The sequence below is a fragment of the Dermacentor albipictus genome, chromosome 1 (assembly GCF_038994185.2).
Source record: "Dermacentor albipictus isolate Rhodes 1998 colony chromosome 1, USDA_Dalb.pri_finalv2, whole genome shotgun sequence".
In the NCBI taxonomy this organism is placed as follows: domain Eukaryota; kingdom Metazoa; phylum Arthropoda; class Arachnida; order Ixodida; family Ixodidae; genus Dermacentor; species Dermacentor albipictus.
In genome coordinates, this window is record NC_091821.1 from 342,458,715 (window position 1) to 342,478,858 (window position 20,144).

Here is a 20,144-nt window from a genome sequence, read left to right on the forward strand (position 1 = left end):
TCGAGAGGTATGAGGTCATGCGTTGTAGGCTATGCCGCTGATTTGAAATCCCACATTTTAGTCTGCCTTTTGCACTTTAGATCAGTAAACTGTGCCACCTTGGAGGATAAGTGAGGTAAGAGGATTGTGCCAATGGGACTCTGCAAAGATAGTTTTCTGCCTCCAAAGTAAATTCTAGCTTTAACAATATAACTTGGTGTTTGCAGTTTTAAGTGTCCTCAATGAAGAAAGAAGATATCTCTAGCTAAGAGCTGCAGCTCTCTAGTCGTAGCCAGCAAAAATTTGGAAGCTGGTACTATATTGCGTCTCTTTGGCAGAGGTGGCGAACAAAATATTTCTGGTTGGTTGGGGGGGCGGGGGGTGGTTCCTTATCCATATGTTGATAGCGGTGCAGGATGGCACTCCATTACTTGGCAGACCGTGTACTAAGAGAAGCAAGAGGAAATATTGGAGGTTAGCCGCCCCTGCTCTGTGGGCAAGTTGGATGCGGACATTTCCACGGAGCCACCTTTAGTTTTCCGTTCTACCAAGAATGCCAGTTGAACCTAGTATGTATGCGAATATGACATCATCCCATGTATACGAAAAACTTTGCAGATATGTTTGTAAAAAACAGTTTCATTATACAACCCAGTGGTGAAGTTAGCCAACTTTCTTATGCCATTGTTTTGGGTCCTTGTCCTGGTGGAAACTGTACAGCTGGTGGAAACCTACAGCCAATAAGGCAACCCTCGCCTATCTACGATGGTCATAGTAACAAAATATTAAAGCTAGAACAATTTGGAAGTAAATGAAGTATAACAGATAGCATGACAATTTTAAATAAGATATAGGCTTATGTCACGTTAGCACCGCTAGTACATTTTTTAGGGCTAAAAGCCCAGAGCGGACTCTCGAGAGGATCTAAGGCTGTCGAAATGGTGTTTTTATAGACGATGACAGTATAGGAATAAATTACCAATAGTTTCATATTCATTACAAAAATGCTGCCAAGTGGTGGTCTTGTTTTTCTTCATCCTTCTGTCGACCCCAGTGCAGAGTAACACATTGTGGCTCAAGGCCGTCTTTTCACACCTCTCGTAAGTTTTTCTCTATATGTGTGCTAGCTAGACTGCGACCTCGTGCGTGCGCACGAGGGGAATGCGAGCTGCAAGGTAAAAAAAAAAAATTCATTGATAATAGCGCAGCGTTTGCATCGAGAAGAAAGAAAAAGCGTGCTTGCTGCTTGCGAGTATGAGGTAAGGCCATAGTGCTTCTATGTGCGTAAGACATATTCTGTGGGAAAATGCATTGTCTTCCCTTATGTCCGTCTGGATACAATAGGGTTTTCGCACCCCGGCCGCGTCCAGCTGACATGGACTACAGGCTTCGAAGCTCGGCATGTACGGCCGCTTGCTGTATAATTGCAGCTATCGTGTTCTTCACGGTTGTTGCTGGAGCTCTCAGCCTCAGTGCAGCAGGTAACTACAGCTATTATTAAAGATATATATGAATGTTCTCGAATTGATGTCACTCGCGCATATTCCAGGAAATTTCAGCGTGGAAGCACGTGGTGTCAAGCCCACAGTAATGAGCGTTTTCGAAGCAGACCGGATTTTAGGTTTCAACGATAGCGCGCCTTTTCGAAAATAAACTCGCTGAAGTGCACTGGACATCTTGTCGTCAATGACGCCTCTCGTTTGCACATCTTCTGGCGCACTTCAGTTACGCTGTACTTCAGCCAAGGTAGTTTCAGCTCGTTCACAGATGCTCCTTCTGCAGTGACGACTGAACATGTCAAGACTGTAGAACCAAAACCAAAACTATGGGCTCAGAGATGGAACGGAATGCTATATCCGGGGAGCGTTATCCGGTGAAAACGGTGCTGCGGAATCACGGAGGCTAACTGAAGTACTCCGGAACTGCATGTACAAAAATGAACAGCGATTAATAACATCTTAATAGTGGAAGAACTTCTGTCGAGTCAATTTGCAGACAAACTGCTACGCTTCTATTACCTGTGTAGAATAGGAAGCTCTATGGGTGCTATCATGCAATATGCGTGTGCGTAATCAGTGGTGCCCATGTGCAGCCGCGTGACGTGTGGTCTTACAAAAACACCATAATGCGCTGCTAGGTATTCATTCTTTAAAAATATCTCATAGTTTTGTTACCCGCGTCTAGATTTGGGAGAAACAACTCTCAGAAGGGCCATGACAACCACGCTTCCAAGTTACTAGTTCAACTGCAAATTAACAGATGATTCACCACCTAGGTTAAAACTTGCAGTGCCTTGTTGTTTTTTTTCAATAAACCCATAAGCCATTATTTGATTTATTTCTGATCTTTGGTCCGCAGTTTGCCATCATTGCAGAAACAGTTGGCAACGTGATGAATGCTACTGTGGCGCCTTCTAGCCACTGTTTTATACATAATTTATTTTTTTGTTTATTTTATCACTACCGCAAACTTGTAGAAGGTGCACAGCGCGGCGGAGTTGTAGCGTTCGCATTTTGTACGATTGTATGCTGCGCGAAGAAAGCGGCTAACATGAGCCGAAACCCTGGAAAAAACAAATTAAATCTCAAGCTTCCGCCGGGCTCCATAGAGCCACTAGATCACTCGGGGTGCGATCCGACAAACGAGTAAGTAAAAACGATGCCACCGGAGGCACCCAACTTGACCTTTCAAAACTCACCATTCTCTGCGTCAACAATTGACAGGAGCTCAGCTTCACCAGTCTACTTCGTAGTCTCTTTTCACTTGACGATTTGACGAGTGCCATTGCGTGCACTGCGGTTTAGAGCTGCGCAGCCTCGCTCAGTTTACCGCAACTCGCGTTGCTGTGTTGTGGCGCTTCGGCAGGCATTCCGGGTGACAGCCAGCCTTCGCTGACGCATCTTGCCTTCGTTATACGTATTCTGTCTTTTCGGAAAGCTGCTACTTTTCAAAAACGGCACATCACATATTGTGAGGGCCTTCTTCAGATTTTGCCATACCGTCTTTTCTATTTTTGCTTTCTTTAGTTATTTGTACTCGCATGTAGCCACTCGTTGGTGGTACACACTCGGCCTCGATTGCGCCGCTGTGGTTGAGCCGCTCCCCTTTGAGGCACGTGTGTTGTCGTTTTCATTTATTCTCGTTTTTCGCGGAAGTCTACGAATGTCTCGGGCGACACGCGTCAGTGGCGACGCTGTAGGAATAATTTGCCAGAAACGGGCGGGCGTCGTGACAGTGTTCTTTGTGAGGATCGGGCCGACCTGCCAGAAGCGCCGTGTGCGTGGTCCGTCGAGACGCAATCTCGACCACCAAAGCCGACCGACCGGTGCTCTCGTGTAACGCCCAAGACGCGCAGCCGCCTCACGACAAAGGTGTACAATCTTATGCGAAGGTGGCAAGGCGAGGTGCTCGCAAACATTACGGTGCTGCGCGCAGAGGGCATAGTTTTTTTTTTCTACACGATTTTTTTGTTTCCGCGCCCGTTCAGTAAATTGTTTCGATTCTCTCGCGGGACAAGTGTGGCGCAGAATAAGCTCGCAAGTAGTACGTTGGCCAGTAATAATGCGCGACTTTTTTCACAACAGAATTCGCTGCATATGTTCAAGATTCTGCTTGCTTAACACAAGTTGGTGTGTAATTATGTACGTTTAAAAAACTAGTGTCGTCTCGAATTCACACTACATCACCCTATGTACTAAGGTGTGAGCACTTGAATCCTTTAATGCAGGAAGGCCCCACTCCTCATACTTGTGCGTGGTAAACTAAACCAAAAAAACAAATGACTGCGAAATAAGCTCTTAGCATGGCACTCTTGTGCCCTTGCGCCTAAACCACACTCTAGATTTAATATAACTTCTGCTGTGGAAAACGGCAGTTCTAAACAGCATGGCGAACCTTCAGTGTCATTAGTTTGTCTCCTGTTCTTGGAGTAGACCAGCTCATTGTGATCACTATGAAACTTTGTTGGTTGGCTACCAGTGTTCATTATCAGCTACCCGCAGACCTCAGATATTTTAATATGAGACGACATAGTTCCCGATACTGAAATTCCATGTGGTAGTTTGCCATGTTATGCACCTTGAAACTGTTGAAAAGAAGCTTGTGGTTTGTCTAAGTAAGCGCAAAGCAGAGTTAGTGTTAGCTAGTGCATTATTGTACCTAACAAGACTTGCACCGTTTCCCACAGTGTGATTTGTGCAAGACCAATCGCTCCTGCACTGGCAACCTGTACTGTCAAGCCATGGCTTTCATTTAGTCTTCTTTCCTATCCTGACTTCCACTTCTATCTCTGCTTTTGTCTGTTATGCTGTCTGTTACTGTGTCGTACACTGTAATGCATTTTGCGATAACTGGCTCATGAGAAAATGCTGTTTGCAACTTTGCCATTGGCCTGGTGGCACGTGAACTGTATGTGGAACTGCTAGCACTGTATAGTCATTTCTCAAAATAGGAAAGCAACAATTATATAGAAAAAGCACACCATATAAACACTGTTTTGTTTTTGTGTAAAGCTCTCTCAGGCAAATATCTATGTATATTTAGATGCGTTGCTTATAAAAATTTTAGGGTAATACATAAGAGTGAATATGGAACAAACAGGCAGTGAAGCCAAGGAAAGTGTATGAAAAATTGCTTGCTTTAATTGAAGTGTAGAACTGAAAAGGTTCAGGGAAATGATAATAAATGAAAAACAACTTGCTGCTGATTGGGCCAAGTTATATTCTTTTTTCATCCACTTGCATTGACCTTTACCTTATCATTTCTACATTTCAATTAAAAGAACAACTAAGTTGTCCTATGCTTTCCTTATATTCATCTTCTATTGGCTTCATATGGTTGTGACCAACAAAAAGACAAAATCAGGCTCCTCGGTTCTCCTTCCTCTCGCTCATAAGAGGGCATAGGAACTTTAGAATGATTATAAGGTTGTACGAAAAAAAAAAAGCAACTGCACACGCAGAAACAAACTCAACTTGTAAGGTTTAATTCAAATGTAGGAACTCATATAAAAATGTATATGTGGAGAAATAAATATGCAAAATACAATAACTTAGGAGAAACAAGTTAATGTAGAAGCTTGCACATTTTTTTATGTTAAATGAGAGCAATGCAACATAAAAGTAGCAAAGTTACAGAATGACTTTGCATGAACTTCAGTGGCAATGGGGTGGTGAGCTCTTTCACTCAGGAGTACGCACAAGGTAATCTGGGGCACAATATGCAGTTTACATTGAAACCATGTTCCTGGCACGGAAAGAGTGGTTGGTAAAAAGATAATTGTAAAAAAGATTAATGATGATGAAGCTTATGGAACAGGCAAGGATGTGCAATCTTGGATTAAGCATTATTTGCACTGAAATCTTTGGTAATTGTAATAAATACCATGAAACAGAAAATTGTCGTGATTGGCAAGTTGGTTGAAGCTTCAGTTTTTTTGGAAATGAAGATCCCATGATCAGCACTAGTTGATGTTTTCTTATTTAGTTCGAAATACTGCAGGCCACATTACCATAGCAGGAGAAGCATATTTGCAGTACATAGGATAAACAGGAATACTATGTCTATTACATCTTGTGCATTTCTTAGGCAATGTTTAAAATACAATGGTTATACTTGTGATCTGCTAAAACCTGCAGCTGGTTTACTTGGAGGTCTCATTTGCCCCTCGAAGCCAGACCTTAAGGTAGTTGAACGTTTATGTACAGCCTTCCACACATTGCAGACTTCTATGGATGTTTCTAAAGTGATGTTGAAAACACCTATTTGGAATGCAGCTTATGGTTAAATCATTGTGAAGCAGTAGCACCTTTTCCGTCATATATTTTCAACAATGTTTGTCAAAATTCTGACTTCTTCTGCTGAGTGTCTTGAATCTTAAAACTCTCGAATTTACTTGACAAATTGCAAAACAACTTTGTCACGCCGCTATGTCATTTAACCTTGGCTCTTACAGCAAATCGACACAGAACACGAGCATCGAAGACTTGCAGAAAACACTCGAAGGCTTGGACTTGGATGAACAGCAGCGCAAGCGGCTGGAGGCATTCCTGTCCCAGAAGCAGAAAGTTGGCGAGCTCAGCAGCGATGACTTCGAGAACCTTGGTGAGCTTGGTGCTGGAAATGGGGGAGTTGTCACCAAGGTGCTGCATCGACCTAGTGGCTTCATCATGGCCCGGAAGGTGCGACCACTTGACTTTTCCATGCCGTTTCTGACTGCACAGTGCTGTAGCAATGTCCACTCAGCAGTTCTCTAGCGACTTACGGTAGAACACTAGTATGCAGGGTGTTTCATGTAACTTGAACCAAGGATTTAAAAAAAAGTGGTTAGCCGCAGCCGAATGAAACCAATGGCATATAGTTTGCTGTCATGTGGTGCTCCTTAGAGTATTTTTTGTATTCTGCTTAATTAGTTAATTAACTAAGATGAATTATGAAAAAAATTAATATTCACTTTAGTGACAAGTGCATTTTTGTTGCATTGTAGAGGGGATTCAGAAAGGTCTGATCCAATTTTTTGTGTGGTGCCATACATGCTGCGTGGTGATTTTTTTCAGTGTTTAAAGAAAGCCCGTGAAATATGAAATAAAACCATGTGACTGTGCTTGTGCACTGTCGTATTGCAATGCTCTAAACTGTACGTCGAGCCTATCGCTTATCAGGGACAATGGTGCTTCCTTTCCGTGTGCCACCTCCAAAAATACTGGCACACTATGAAGCCGTTGCCTAGAGCCATGACTGTTCACTTCGCCACGGTCCATGCGCACGGTTCTTTTACATGAAGCGTGGTTGAGAGTGCTGCAATATGATAGCGCATGAGTGCAGCCACATGGTTTTATATCATACTTTGTGGGCTTTCTTTAAATGCAAAAAAATTTAAAAAATCACCATGCAGCATGTATGTTGCCACAAGATATTTTATCGGTCGTTTCTTCAATGCAACAAAACACATTTGACCCTAAAGTGAATATTAAAAGCTTTGCATAATTCATCTTAGTTAAAGACTAATTAAGTAGAGCATAAAGAATACACTAAGGAGCGCCACATGACGGCAAACCATATCTCATTGGTTTCATTCAGCTGCGACTAACCACTCTTTAAAAATTGTTGGTTCAAGTTGCTTGAAACACCCTGTATACTGACGTAGTAGCTTTTCTTTCAAGGAACCTGTATGGGTTTCCTTTGTAGCAATTGCTACGAATGGTGGACGTCTGATTTTCCCTTTATTAACCCTGTATACTAGTCCACCATCTTAAATGGAGTAACATTTGTAGCTTCATTGTACTTTTGGCTGGATGTAAATTTCTCACTTTCCACACTTTTCAACTCTCCTGAATTTTCCGTGAAGTTTACAAATTTGGGCTTGCTCTGAAATTTTACGAATTTTGCATTAAGTTTTACTAAATTTAAGAATTTTTACAAATTTTATTACCTTCACAGGTTGGCAGGTATACCTTTCATGAAATTTCCTACAACTTGCAAATTTCTGCAGAACCTATTTGCCATAATCCTTGCCCTCAGTCTCATTGCAGCACAGCGCAAGGAAATTTCAGTGCTTTTGCACTATAAATGTCGTGTTATCAGAGTATTGTGGGCTGAATTTTGTGCTACCTGTGCTGCATTGTGCTGCAAAAGTGAATGCAGCTTTGAGTGCAGGCTCTGTACTTTGTGAATTTAATGGCATTGTCATGTTACTTTCATAGTACAAGCATCTGTGTGCCTTGTACTTTTAGATTGGCTTTGAGAAGTAGTTCCATTACTTTGCTGTCCTCAAGGTCATGGTTTGGGAATATATAGGTGTATAATAAACAAAGCAGCATTGTATTAGCATGTATCTTGTTTGTAGCTTGAGCTTCACTCTCATCCTAACCTTGCATTGCTTTCATAATGAACTACACATATCTAACATTGTCACCTAGGAATTCCACCCAGTGCAAGTGAGGACAGCACCTAATCTTTGTTGTGTGTTTAATAACAGCTGAGATATAAGATGGGAAAGAAATTTGGTGAGAAGGTAGATGCAATGTGCCTCATAACACTGCAAAATTTTAAACATCTATGGCTTCTTTTGCTTCATCAGAAGGCGCATGCAGCTGTTTGCTTGCTTTGGTGTGAAAAATCCTAGCAAATCAAGGGGTAGGGTGACCAATGCTAACAGTGGTTCGTCCTTTCTGATGCAGCTGATTCACTTGGAAGTCAAACCTGCCATTCGGAACCAGATCATCAGAGAGCTGAAGGTGCTTCATGAGTGCAACTCTCCGCACATAGTGGGCTTTTACGGAGCCTTCTACAGCGATGGTGAAATCAACGTCTGCATGGAATACATGGTGAGTGGCATTCCTCCTTGACTTCATTTTTAATGCTTGGTTTTCACATGATTGCACAAAAGGGCTCCAGGTGACTCAATTAACAATCCTCTTGCATGGGCAGCCTTAAATGCCATTAAAGGGCCACTGACCAGGCCCCATTACAAATTTTGGTTATACAGTTAAACCTCTATATAAAGAAGTCTGTAAAATCGATAATTTGCTTCTCAAATAAGTACAGTTGCCGGTGGATATTTCTTGCGCGGAAAGGGTTGCAAATTTTCCAAATTATTGGGAAGTTGGAAAAAGCAAATTTGAATGACAAAACAATTAATTTTGTTGAGTTTGAGAAGCGGCGATGAAAGATACAGTTTGAAGCCGTGTTGACAATACGTTCACATTGGTGATACAACATGAAGCCAGCCCCACTTTCACGTCCACTCCGACCCTGCAGCTAATAATGCCGCCCGCAGTGGGACAATGCCATCATGAAAAATGCCTGCTGTGGGAAGTGAATGCACCGTCTGCCTCTCGCTTCAGCATGTCTCCAAAGCTCAAGATAACATTTTGTATGCAACCTCTGAAACGAAAGGCACGGAAAGACAGTGGACATGATGCCATGCCATTTGGCACACACGCTCTTTGCCCATGTGGCAGATTACCTCTAAAACAGGGTGCACAGGGTGCACAGGCTGCACTAGAAAAGGAGACTCACACCAGCCTGCTCCTTTCCCCTTTCTCCTTGCTTGCGCGGTAAGGTGCAATGCCTAAAGGCACTCTCATCAAGTCACCATCCTTCTCGGCTCACCCTTGCATGCTTTCACTTGTGCCCAAAGCATACAGCACGCAGGGCATGATAGGGTCCCATCACCTTTGGACTTCATATGGAACATGACGCGGCTCCGTTTTGGTGCTCACTCTTGGTTGTGCAGCATGCGATTTGAGAGGTGTGTTCGTAGGCAGCCGCTTGTAATTGCTTGTAATTGAACCAGTTGATTATCTGCATCAGTGGAAGTTGCCTTTGAATTTCTAGGTGTCTGGCCAGCATTGACTGGTGAATAAAGAGTCTCTTGTCACTACTGATGTTCACATTGGCAAGCTTGTTTTATGATGTGTGCAATTCAGACCTGTGAGTTGCCACCTTGGAAGTGCCCTGCCCTCAACAATAAATCTTGGGATTGGCATCATTATTGTGCTGTGCCTGCTTTTGCACCAAAAGCATTGCTGTCTACTTACATCAAACAGTGCAAAAGAGGAAATGAGATGGTAAATTGGACACGTCTGTTTCCATTTCGTTTGCTTTAACCATACAGAAACTTCCTCCGTACAAACCAACACCAACAAGCGGCGTACAAGTTTGCGTCTTCGGTGTCACACGGGCTTTACTTTAACTGCTCATTTGTTATTTTTCTCTTATAACTTATTTTGATGGCTCTTATAACTTTTTTCTAACTGCCTCAAAATGTACTATTGTGGTACATCAGCATTGGCAGTGCAGCATGACTGACTCTTATGTTTAACAACATTGCAGGATGGTGGCTCCTTAGATTTAGTGCTAAAAAAGGCAGGCCGCATACCTGAAAAAATTTTGGGCAAGGTCACAATAGCGGTGAGTACTACCTTTTTACGCAAGACTTGCATTTCAACAATGCAAGCGCAGTAGGCTTAAAAACTAGATGCACTATTGATGAGGGCTTTCTAATTTGGAAGTTCTAAAGCCTTGCTTGCATGCATGCAGTTTTTGTATGTGGTTGTAGGAGAGAGTACATAACAAACATATTTTGCAGGTACTGAAAGGTCTCAATTATCTGAGGGAGAAGCATCAGATAATGCATCGTGGTATGTGTATATTGCTATTACATTCTTCCTGGTTTCTGTTATTCTTATCTGCATCTCATTGGCATGCTATTAAATTTGTCTATTAATGGGATTAAAATTTTTTTGTGTTTTTAAGACTTAAATGCAAAGAAACGACTCTACAACACTTTTTTTACGTCCACCCTTTTTTTGCTCTAGACCTCCCCTTTGCATGTCAAGGAAGCAAAAGGAATTATGTCACTTTACGCTTATAAGCACAAGTTATCGGTCGAAGAAGCATCAAAATGCAAGCAACATTAGGGTAACCCTCGACTCAAATTTTCGTTACTCTGGGTGCCACAGTTCACTCTCCTATGATGGGATAGTGTGGCACGCAATAGTTGCAGAGCATCAATATTATGTAAAAGAAGTTGGCATGCCATGGTTGCTAGATCTGCTCAGCTTGTTGATGGCATTACCATGGCTTCCGAAACCTGGTGGCATGTGGCCCCATCTCGGAGGCCATAGCATTGCTGCTATAGTTGCAACAACTTTGCAAGGTGGCTGTTGGCGTGCTATGTGCTTGGCATGTAGATGTGTCATGGTTGTGGTTGCAACACACTTCTCATGGCTGTGTGATAGTTGGGTGATACTTAAAATGGCTGTAAAACGCACTGCTGTTGTTTTTTCATAGTACACACTTGCAATAACATGCAAACATAAATTGAACAATATGTTTTTAACCAATGATCATAGTGCCCAATGTCATGTCTGTTGCACGAAATTGAATCTGAACCCTGCTCAATTTTAGTGTTATACACACTGCCTCACAGGTATGCGCGCGCGCGCACACGCACGCACACGCACGCACACACACACACACACACACACACACACACACACACGCAGTAATCCTTCGTTATAATGAAGTCAGCGGGATGGCGAAAAAATTTGTTATAAGCGGTAATTCGATATAAGCGACCACTCCCGAAAAGCTAAAGCAGTCAAGCTTTAATTGCGCCACAACTACAAGGAAATCAAAATACAATGTATTCAGTTAAGCAAAACTTTATTCTGGTGCAAAAAAGGCAGTGAGCTTTGGCTGTTTCGTGTTCTTACCGGGTGTGAGCAACCTCTGCTTTAATTTCACCAAGCATTGCACGAGGCCATGGTTGCCGCCCATGCATTCAACCTTATTTCGCAGAAGGCATAGGTACTCATGCATCTGTACCATTGTTGGCACATCATGTGGTCCGCTGGCTCTTCGTCCTCGTCAAGGTCACCAACAGTGTCAATTAGTATCTCTGCATCCATCGTTGGGGCGACCACGGGAGCAGCAGTATCAGCCAACGCCAGTGTCTCGAAGTCGCCTTCTGCCTCTTGGCCGGCAATTTTATGAACAGCCTCATACAGATTGCTGCAAGTCCAGTCATCGTCAGGCTGGTAATCGTCGGGGTCGCTGACGACGATGCGGGAAAGCCAGCGTGGGAAAAGCCGACGTGCACAAAGCAGTTGGCGACCTTTGAAGGTGCGAGTTCTGGCTGCAAAAAAGCTTCGCGGTACGGCTTCCAGGTGGTCTCAATGATGTCCTGATCTATTGGTTGCAGTAGCGCGGTTGTGTTTGCAGGCGAAAATTCCACGGCAATCGCCTTGAGGTTGTCGATCTTCCTGTGGCTCGGACAACTGTCAATTATGAAAAGCACTTGCCGATTCTTTGTGTCGAAAGGTCTATCCAGAAGGCACACGTAGTCTTAAAAAATAGCAGCAGTCATTCATGCTTGCATAGTTACATCTGCAGATGCATTCCTTGGGATTAGGTGTATTTCGGAAGCGCCACGGCTTTTCCGCCTTCCCCAGTATCAACAAGGGAAGCTTGTGCTCTCCTGTTGCATTGGCACCAAACAGCACCGTGACACGGTCCTTGCTCTGTTTTCCTCCGGATGAGGATCCGCGAGCGGTAGTGAACATGCAATTTGGTAGCCTCTTGTAGAAAAATGCAGCCTCTTCTAGGATGTAGATGTCTTTGCATTCATACTTTTCAGGTAAAGCTTAGAGCCGATGTTGGTGCTATATGTCTGTAGTGTCACTGCGTACGGCTGCGCTTTAGCCAACAATAGACTTCGAGGTGGCGCCGTGTTGTTTTTTGAACTGCTCAAGCCTGCCATTGCTGCACTTTAAATCTTTATGGCCCATTTGGAGGGCAGGAGCTTCGGCTTTTGCAGTAAGGGCAGGTCCATGTAGGGGGAGATTTGCACTCCTGGCATTCTTCAGCCACTGTAGATGTGCACCTTCCGCTACGGGGCTTTTCAAATCACGATTCCTCTTTCTATTCGCCGAGAAGCTCTCTTCAGAGCCATCCAGCACAGCTCCCTTGTTTTTCAATACAGTTGATAAAGTAGATGGCGATATGCCGAATTCCTTCGCGATGTCAATTTTCTGCCGGCCGCTTTTTTCTACTTATTTTATCAGCAGAACTTTCTGCTTCAAAATCGGGACACTTTTGTCCGAAGACTGATTGAGCCATTTATCACTGTAGACTACAAAAGTACACGCGAGGCACGCCTAACGAAGCACTCCGAATAACACATAATCATATGGCCTGTAGCACAGATCCAAACGCATGCGCTGTCGGCGTTAAGGTGACTGAATGTGGCGGGCGACAGTGAAGCCAGAAGCTTCAAATGCCTGTCAGAGTATCTCAGTTTCCTTATCAGTGCGCACTGGGGATGGCGGCGGTTGCAATGGCGGGCTTGGCATCGGCTTCACGCGTAGCAGAAGAAAGGCGATTGGAGTTGTGGAGACCAAGAAGCAGAAACCGCAGAAAGGCACCTGTTGGCGGAAAACTGTGCTCAGGAGGGCAGGCCGGAAGAGGGCAGCTTTGGAGGGGCAGTGACGTCGAAACTGACAGTGAGGAGGTGAGGAGTTGACATGAAGGCGAGTGAGAGGAGTGACTGGCCTCCAAACAGCTTGCAGACTGGAGTGCAAATGAGGAGGGGACGGCAGTGGGCGCATTTATAGGGGTGGTGCGGAGGTCACGGAAGACAACGAGAGTATCGTGCTGTAAAGCGCCGCAAATGCCGTGGCTTGAGTTTGAGGTTGTGTTTGCTGTGCTCAGAAAACAATTAGCTGCTCATTGTGGGTACACAGCGTGATCATGAAAATTGAACAGTTTTGCAGTAGGGGTTTTGCACGATCACTCGGCAATTTTTTCCCGAGGTTTGCAGCTATGAAGTTTGCAAAATGAGAGCCTTTCGGTGCACCATTGTCGACGACACTGTGCTAATTCTACGGTTTGAGTGTCAGTGTTCGCCCACAGTTGTGTCCGCACCATTTACAAATGTGTAGGAACAAAATTCAGTGATCCTATCATGCATTTAGACTGTTTTGTTCAAAGTCGGATCGTGTGAATCGAGTGTGACCGGCTCGAGAAAATCGCAAAGGAAACAGCTTGCATTAACCTGCCATTGTGACAGCCCGACTCGCCGCTGGCGACGCTATGATTTCTTGTCTTTTCATCAAGTTATCACTCGATTTTCACCGTCAAAAGTGCAACGAAGCTAGGAGCGGTGTTTTATTGCGATGCAGGCTGATTATGGCAAGCGGTGAGCAAATTTCTAGACCAGCGTCCCCAAAGTCGTCTTCCCGATTTGTTAACGTAGTTCCTCACATTCAAACATGGCACTTATAATCGGAGAGACATTTCTTTTCTGCATTCTGGCACATTCAGACTTCAGCGCCAGAAGTGTTCGTTAGAGAGGTAAAACTTTGCTCATCGGGCGCATCCCATGGACTGCTACGGTGCAGTCTGCCCGCAATCTTTTGGCCACTTTTTGGCGTCCTAGAGACTGCAGATTTCTGACATCGCAAAGCGTCAGAAAAACTTAAATTTAATGTGGATTCTATCACGGGGGACACCAGTGTCGTGATTGCGACTGAGATTAACAATTCAGGTGCACTGCACCATAGAATTTGATAGCTTCCGTTTGCTGCACAGTTAACAGCTGGGAGCAGTTGGCACTCTTGGTGCCCATTACTAGATGGTCATCAGTCGTGGGTTTGATACTTTTGCGGCCTGTTCTGTGCCTGCATGAGACTAATTCGTCGGAGGTATTAATTTGACACTGCATGCGCAAAAGGGTCGGCGCCGCTCAGCGGCGACAATGCCTCTGCTCATCACTTTGCTCTAAGCTGGTCAAGCTCTCCGTGCGCTTCATGTAATGCGGCTTGAAGTGCATACGTTTGGGTCAGGACTGGAAGAAATTTCGAATAAAACAATATTTTGAATAAAGCGATTTTGTTATAACAAAGGATTACTGTGTGTGTGTATGTATTGAGGGGTCTTCAGGTCTCACCGGAGTACCGACCACCGCGGGTTCGAGCTTAGTGAGCCACAGGGCCGCGTCAACCGTCGCCTCTGTCGCCACTGCGCCCGAGCTCAGTCCGCAAGGGGCTACCGAGAAACGCATGCAAGAACACATTATTGCCCTGAGACAGAAACCTTTTATTGTATCCGACGGCACCCGACACTGCACAAGCGCCTGGTCCCGGGGCGGCGGGGAACCAAAGGGGTCCCGCACCAAGGGCCGAAAATGCAGTCAGGGGCGCCTATAGCATGTCGCTGCGAGAGTACAGGCTAAAGCTGGGACACGCCGCTAGGAAAAGTTATCTGTTTAGCTTGCGATAACCAATGGGCCAACTCGCGAGAGCTCGGGCAATCTCCTTTGGCTTGGGCCTCCGATAAGTGCGGCTCATCGTGGTACGGCCTCGCGCGAGCACTAGGCGCCCGTTCTTCGGCTCAGTATCCGGAAAGGACCAACATGAGGTACGCGCTCCCCGCTCGGGCAAAGGCACCATGTGTGAGCTCAGTCCTAGTCACAAAGGTGTCGGCGGACGAGAGGAAGCATGTACGTACCCGGCGCAGTCCCAAGGCAGAAGAGATACGCTACCGTCACGACAGTAGCCACCAGGGGCTGGTTCGTGACGTCGTAGCTCCGCCCTCACTGCGATCCATCGCGAGTGAGGCGTGGGGATTGCTGAAACAGGTGAAATGCACCTGCGCCATGACGCGTCGAATTCCCCACATCCCCAAAATATATATACTTAAGAAACACAGATCGGCTGAAACAGCTGAGACAGCTTGTCTTCCCATTACAATATTTGCAAAGGAAAGTTCATTTTTGCAACATTGATGTTATCTCTTTTAACTCCTGCCATTTAATTAGTGCAGTTTCTGTGCTCACTATGCAAAATCCTTCATTTGGTGGTTTCAGCTTGCTTGTGTCACCTATATTTTTAAGCAGGTTTCTTTGCATCTAGGCCTTTGCATCCTAACACTTACTTTGCTGATAAATGAGACTGATGAGGCTGAACCAGTACATCGACATGGTCTGCACAGCCAGATAGTTGCTCATTGCATGTTCTTACAGCCACACTGTATCCAACTTGTGATCTCCTAACTCAGATTTACACCCCCTGGATATCTGTGTTTCATGCTGTCAAGCATGGAAGACAGACTACCATGGCACTGTATAACTACCGTACCACAACTAACTACCACAGCACCAATGAAACCTGTCGTAGTGGGTGCAGTGCGCCATGTGAACACAGCATGTAGTTGCTTTTGACGCCACGCTGAATTGGTTGTTAAGATTTGAGAGCTGTAGTGGGATGGGCAACCAATGAAATCTGGCATGGATGTATCCAATTTTTAAGGTTGTTTCTTTCCTTGAAGTCATTACGTTTCCGAGTACCCTTTGTAGCCAGTATGTTGAAGTGCCTATGGTTCAGCATTTTCATTCAAAAAGTGGTGCTCAAGATGTTGTGGTAGATATCTGCAAAAAATCTCATTCTTTGGTTATGTGTTGCCTCACTCGCAGATGTCAAGCCATCGAACATGCTTGTGAATTCTAGGGGTGAAATCAAGATCTGCGACTTTGGCGTAAGCGGGCAACTGATTGATTCAATGGCAAACTCTTTTGTGGGAACACGGTCTTACATGTCGGTAAGTGCCAGTGCTGCCCCCTTTATTTATTTATTTATTTATTTGTGTCACTTTGGCATGCCGCCAAAGTGACACTCAGTGCGCTGAAGTTCACTCGCTCAAAGCGACTTTACATTTCCCTGTGTGACACGAGTGTAACTTGTGCTAGGATATTGTGATCTGACAGAACTGTTACTGTTCCTGTTGTGTATCAGATTCAGAAAGAAATGGGTAAACCACTGCCAGATACAAAATAATGGGCAGATACAATGTGTTTACTCATGCAAGTCCCGCACCCCTACAGTTTGAAGCGCAGAAATTTGTGGGAAAAAATGCAGCTGATCCAACGAGTTGGAATCTATATACAGTGAAGCTTTGTGTGAGTGCATAAAGAACCAAAGCACGAGTATGTGTGCATACGCATGCACAAGCACACAGACACGCATGCACACACACACACATGCACACACATAAATTATACCAAGTCTTTTCTTAAGTGCAGTTGCTGACTACTAGAAAGTATGACGGGCAACTTGAACGCATCATGACTTCAGAGGCAGCATGCACATATGTACTATGTAACGCAATTCGAATCCATTCTATTTGGAAGAAACATTCACTTCCTCGTTACTGAGCAGCCGTGGATGTGTGAAGGTGAGCTTTCTGGCCCTTTTTAACACGAAGCTCTTGTTATTATATTGCCTAATGTCCTACCTGTGTTAAAGAAAACAAAAGGAAAAAAAAAACAATGAATTCCCATGACCAAACTTTCTGAACCCATATTGGGAAATTTGTTTTTGTACACCGCTGTTGTTTGTCATTTGCCTACTTTTCATCCATCAATCTTCCAATCGCCTTTTACTAATCTCTGTTGCAGACATGTTTACTTTCCCTGCTCTCGCTGACCCCAAGGGCTTCAAGGAGGCCAGAGGTGCCTAAATCGACTGCTGGGCAGATATCTTCACATTCTAATAAATCATGCTCCATCGTTTGCCTAGCTTTACTGCAACAAGCACATGCTTCTTCTTCCTTGTTGTATCTTGCTTTATAAGTGCGTGTTCTAAGGCATCTTGATCTCGCTTCAAAAAGTAATGCGCTTCCCTCTTAGTTATAAATTGCTTCTTTTCCTATTTCATTTTTTCTTCTTAATTAGTTACTAATAGCAGGTTTTTCTTCCCTTTCTGCCACCCATGGGATTATCTCAGCCTCTCAGACTTTCCGTTTGACATTCTTTGTTGCCATGTTGTTCATTATACTGGTCACATACTTGCTGGTAAGCTTCCTAGTTCTTTTCCTCCACTGTGAATTAATGTTTTTCTTGACAAAAATCTGAACACTCTCCCAGCCCATATAATTTCTTCGATATTCCTCAGTCGTTCTTCATAATCAATATTATTGTGAGCTTTCCTCACTTCAAAACCTGTCCTGCCCATATCACCCTGCACAGCTTGATTAGTAGTCTTCCTGTGAGTGCCCAATGTGAGGCGTCCCATTGACCTTTGGTTGCCATTGACTCTTGGTTGTACCCCTGACTTAGGCAAACAACTGCATTTTCAAATGTAAGTCCTGAAACCATTACACCTTTCCACATATCCCGGAGCAGCCCGTCCCTATTGTATCCCTATAGCATTCTGTGTTTCATTACGGCTGCATTTCTCTTCCCATTTGCTGTTATTATTTTTTTCCTGTTTTCATGTATCTATTGCCTTTGTTTATCCATATACCAAGGTATTTATATTTATGAGAGGTATTTCCTGGCCTTGTAGTGACACTGTCTGTTCCCTGTTTTCATTGAATACCATAACACCTGATTTTATAATGCTAAATTTCAGGCCTAAATTCTCACTTTCCTGCACACGGATATTAGCCAGACATTGCACATCGCTTTGCTTGTTAGCTGGCAACAAGATGTCATCTGCATAAAACAAGCCTAGAAGCTGGTGCTCTACTACTGTACACACCTGTTTGTGTGAGAGATTAAACCCAATATTACAGTTATACTTCGATATAACGAACTTCAATATAACGAAATTCTCGTCATAACGAAGTATTTGACTTTTCACAACCTCTTGTTCATAGAACACCATGTAATTAGGACCTCAGTATAACGAAGTGTGTTTGTATGCAATTTCAATACGACGAGATTTTGCTTCCACAGCAAAGGAATGCCGACATAATGAATAGAAACTTCCGCCGGCACAGATTGTCAAATGGTCGAATTGCATGCTACTGCTTGCAAACGCACCTCTCAAATCGCACCCAGCAGGACAAGAGACAAGAGGGACCACAGGAAGTGAAGCCACATCATGTTCAGTATAAAGTTAAAGTGCCACATGATCCTATTGTGCCCTGTGCACTTTGAGCCTTGGGTGCGAGTGAGTGTGCGAGGGTGAGAAAGAAAGGGGGTGGTTTCACTATTGAGCGCCGCCTTCCCGCGCGAGCAAAGGGGAAGGGGAGTGAGCTCGTGGTAACGCAATCAAGCGCGTGCGAGGGGCGGAGCGAAGGGGTGCTGGTTGGTGCGCGTCTTCCGTACTTGTGCATGACTGTAAGCGTGGCTTAGCGCATACGCAGCCGTGCACCCTGCTTTAGAGCTAATCTGCCGCATGTGCATAGAGTGGGTGGGCTGAGACGGCGTGGCATCATGTAAGCTGCTTCAGGTGCGTGTAGTATTGAAGGTTGTGTAAACTCTAGTTTTGGTGACCCATTGGAGTGAGAAACAGACGAAGCATTCGCTCCCCAGTGTGAGTGACGTTATCAGCCGTGGGGGCGAAGTGCTTGCGAAAGCATGGCTAGCATTGCCTAATTCATACTGCCGATGTGAAGATAACGTCGACGTGGCATGAAATCGAATTATTCGTTTCTGACTTCCAAGTTCACCAAAATGAATTGTTTTCTCATTCAAATCTGCCTTTCTCGATTGCCCGAAAATTCGGAAAATTCTGCGGCCCCTTTCTGTGTTAAAAAAAAAGAAAATCAATCGGCGACTGTACACATTTTCGTAAAAGGTCGAATTTCATTACAACGAAATTTCGATATAACGACACAAATTGTTGATTTGACCTAGTTCGTTATATCGAGATTTAACTGTACTTCCATCAGTGGGGATAAAGGGTGCCCCTGCCTCAGTCCCTTGTTGATATCAACTTTCTCCTCGCCCCTCTTCCTTTCCCATTCAATGCAAGTGGTATTGTCTGGGTAAATCTCTCTCAAAAGCTGTATACAACTATTGCCTAAACCTTCCTCTCCCTCGCCTTCCGTGGCTGGCGCCGCGGAGGTGGTCGCCATCTGACGGTGCTGAAAGGAACCCAGCACTGCGTGTGCTTTGCTGTGGTTGGTTGGCCTATTCGGCAAGGGAACAGCCAGGCCGCAGCGCCACGGTCACAAAATCCAGCAAGGTTCATTGGGACGTGCTTCGCTTCTCAAAGTCCCGCACATGCCTACCTGTGTGGATGCCCTCCGAGATTGATCTAGTGTGCGTCGCTTGGTTTCAGAGAGAGGCCATGCCTCGTGCTGGTGAATTTTTGCAAGCTTCTGCTAGATGACACTAGTTACTGTCCTTCTGATGATGTCATCGTCTTCACCGTGTACCATCGCATTGAATTACGCAGCGTAGATATAGCACACCGTTTGTTGTGCTGCAGCTCATCATATAGCTGCATCGTACTTGCATCGTGCACGCGGAGTAAATTAAAAAATGCACATTGATATTGAATGCATGGTGCGACGTTTTTTCGAGGCCATTGTGAATAGCTTCACGGTGATTAGAATCTCGAACAGTGTGGACGGCTTGGAGGACAAGGAGGTTTCAGAGGACACCAATGAAGCGAGCTTGTCAAATGGCATGAGAAGCGGAAGGCATGAGGATGATTGATTCATAGTGGTTGAGTTCATAGTTGGCCGCCTGTGGCTGCATTATTCTGAGTAGCTATCAAAGCGCAGTTCAAGCCTTTAGTCAGTTGCCGTAAGCCACAAGATCCTCCCAAAAAGGTTGCGAGCTTTACACAAATACAGTAAATTACCAGAAGCTAGAGTAGAAAATAAGAGATCGCATTGCAGTTGCTAAGAGGCAAGAATGCCTATATGGA

At 44.6% G+C, this 20,144-nt stretch overlaps 1 protein-coding gene and 1 long non-coding RNA gene across 2 annotated transcripts in view; both read left to right on the forward strand.

Moving 5' to 3' along the window:
- The first annotated feature begins 925 nt into the window (after positions 1-925).
- LOC135907968 (uncharacterized) lies at positions 926-1,652 on the forward strand. Its single transcript, XR_010566270.2, has 3 exons — positions 926-1,238; positions 1,324-1,460; positions 1,529-1,652. It is a non-coding gene; the product is annotated as an uncharacterized lncRNA (long non-coding RNA).
- A 772-nt stretch (positions 1,653-2,424) lies between these two features.
- Dsor1 (mitogen-activated protein kinase kinase 1) overlaps positions 2,425-20,144 on the forward strand; it is a 29,446-nt gene continuing 11,726 nt past the window's right edge. The window contains exons 1-6 of the mRNA XM_065440101.1: positions 2,425-2,624; positions 5,933-6,158; positions 8,157-8,303; positions 9,814-9,891; positions 10,070-10,121; positions 15,956-16,080. Coding sequence (XP_065296173.1) covers positions 2,530-2,624; positions 5,933-6,158; positions 8,157-8,303; positions 9,814-9,891; positions 10,070-10,121; positions 15,956-16,080 — 723 coding nt within the window. The 5' untranslated portion in view covers positions 2,425-2,529. The remainder of the gene's footprint in view (positions 2,625-5,932; positions 6,159-8,156; positions 8,304-9,813; positions 9,892-10,069; positions 10,122-15,955; positions 16,081-20,144) is intronic.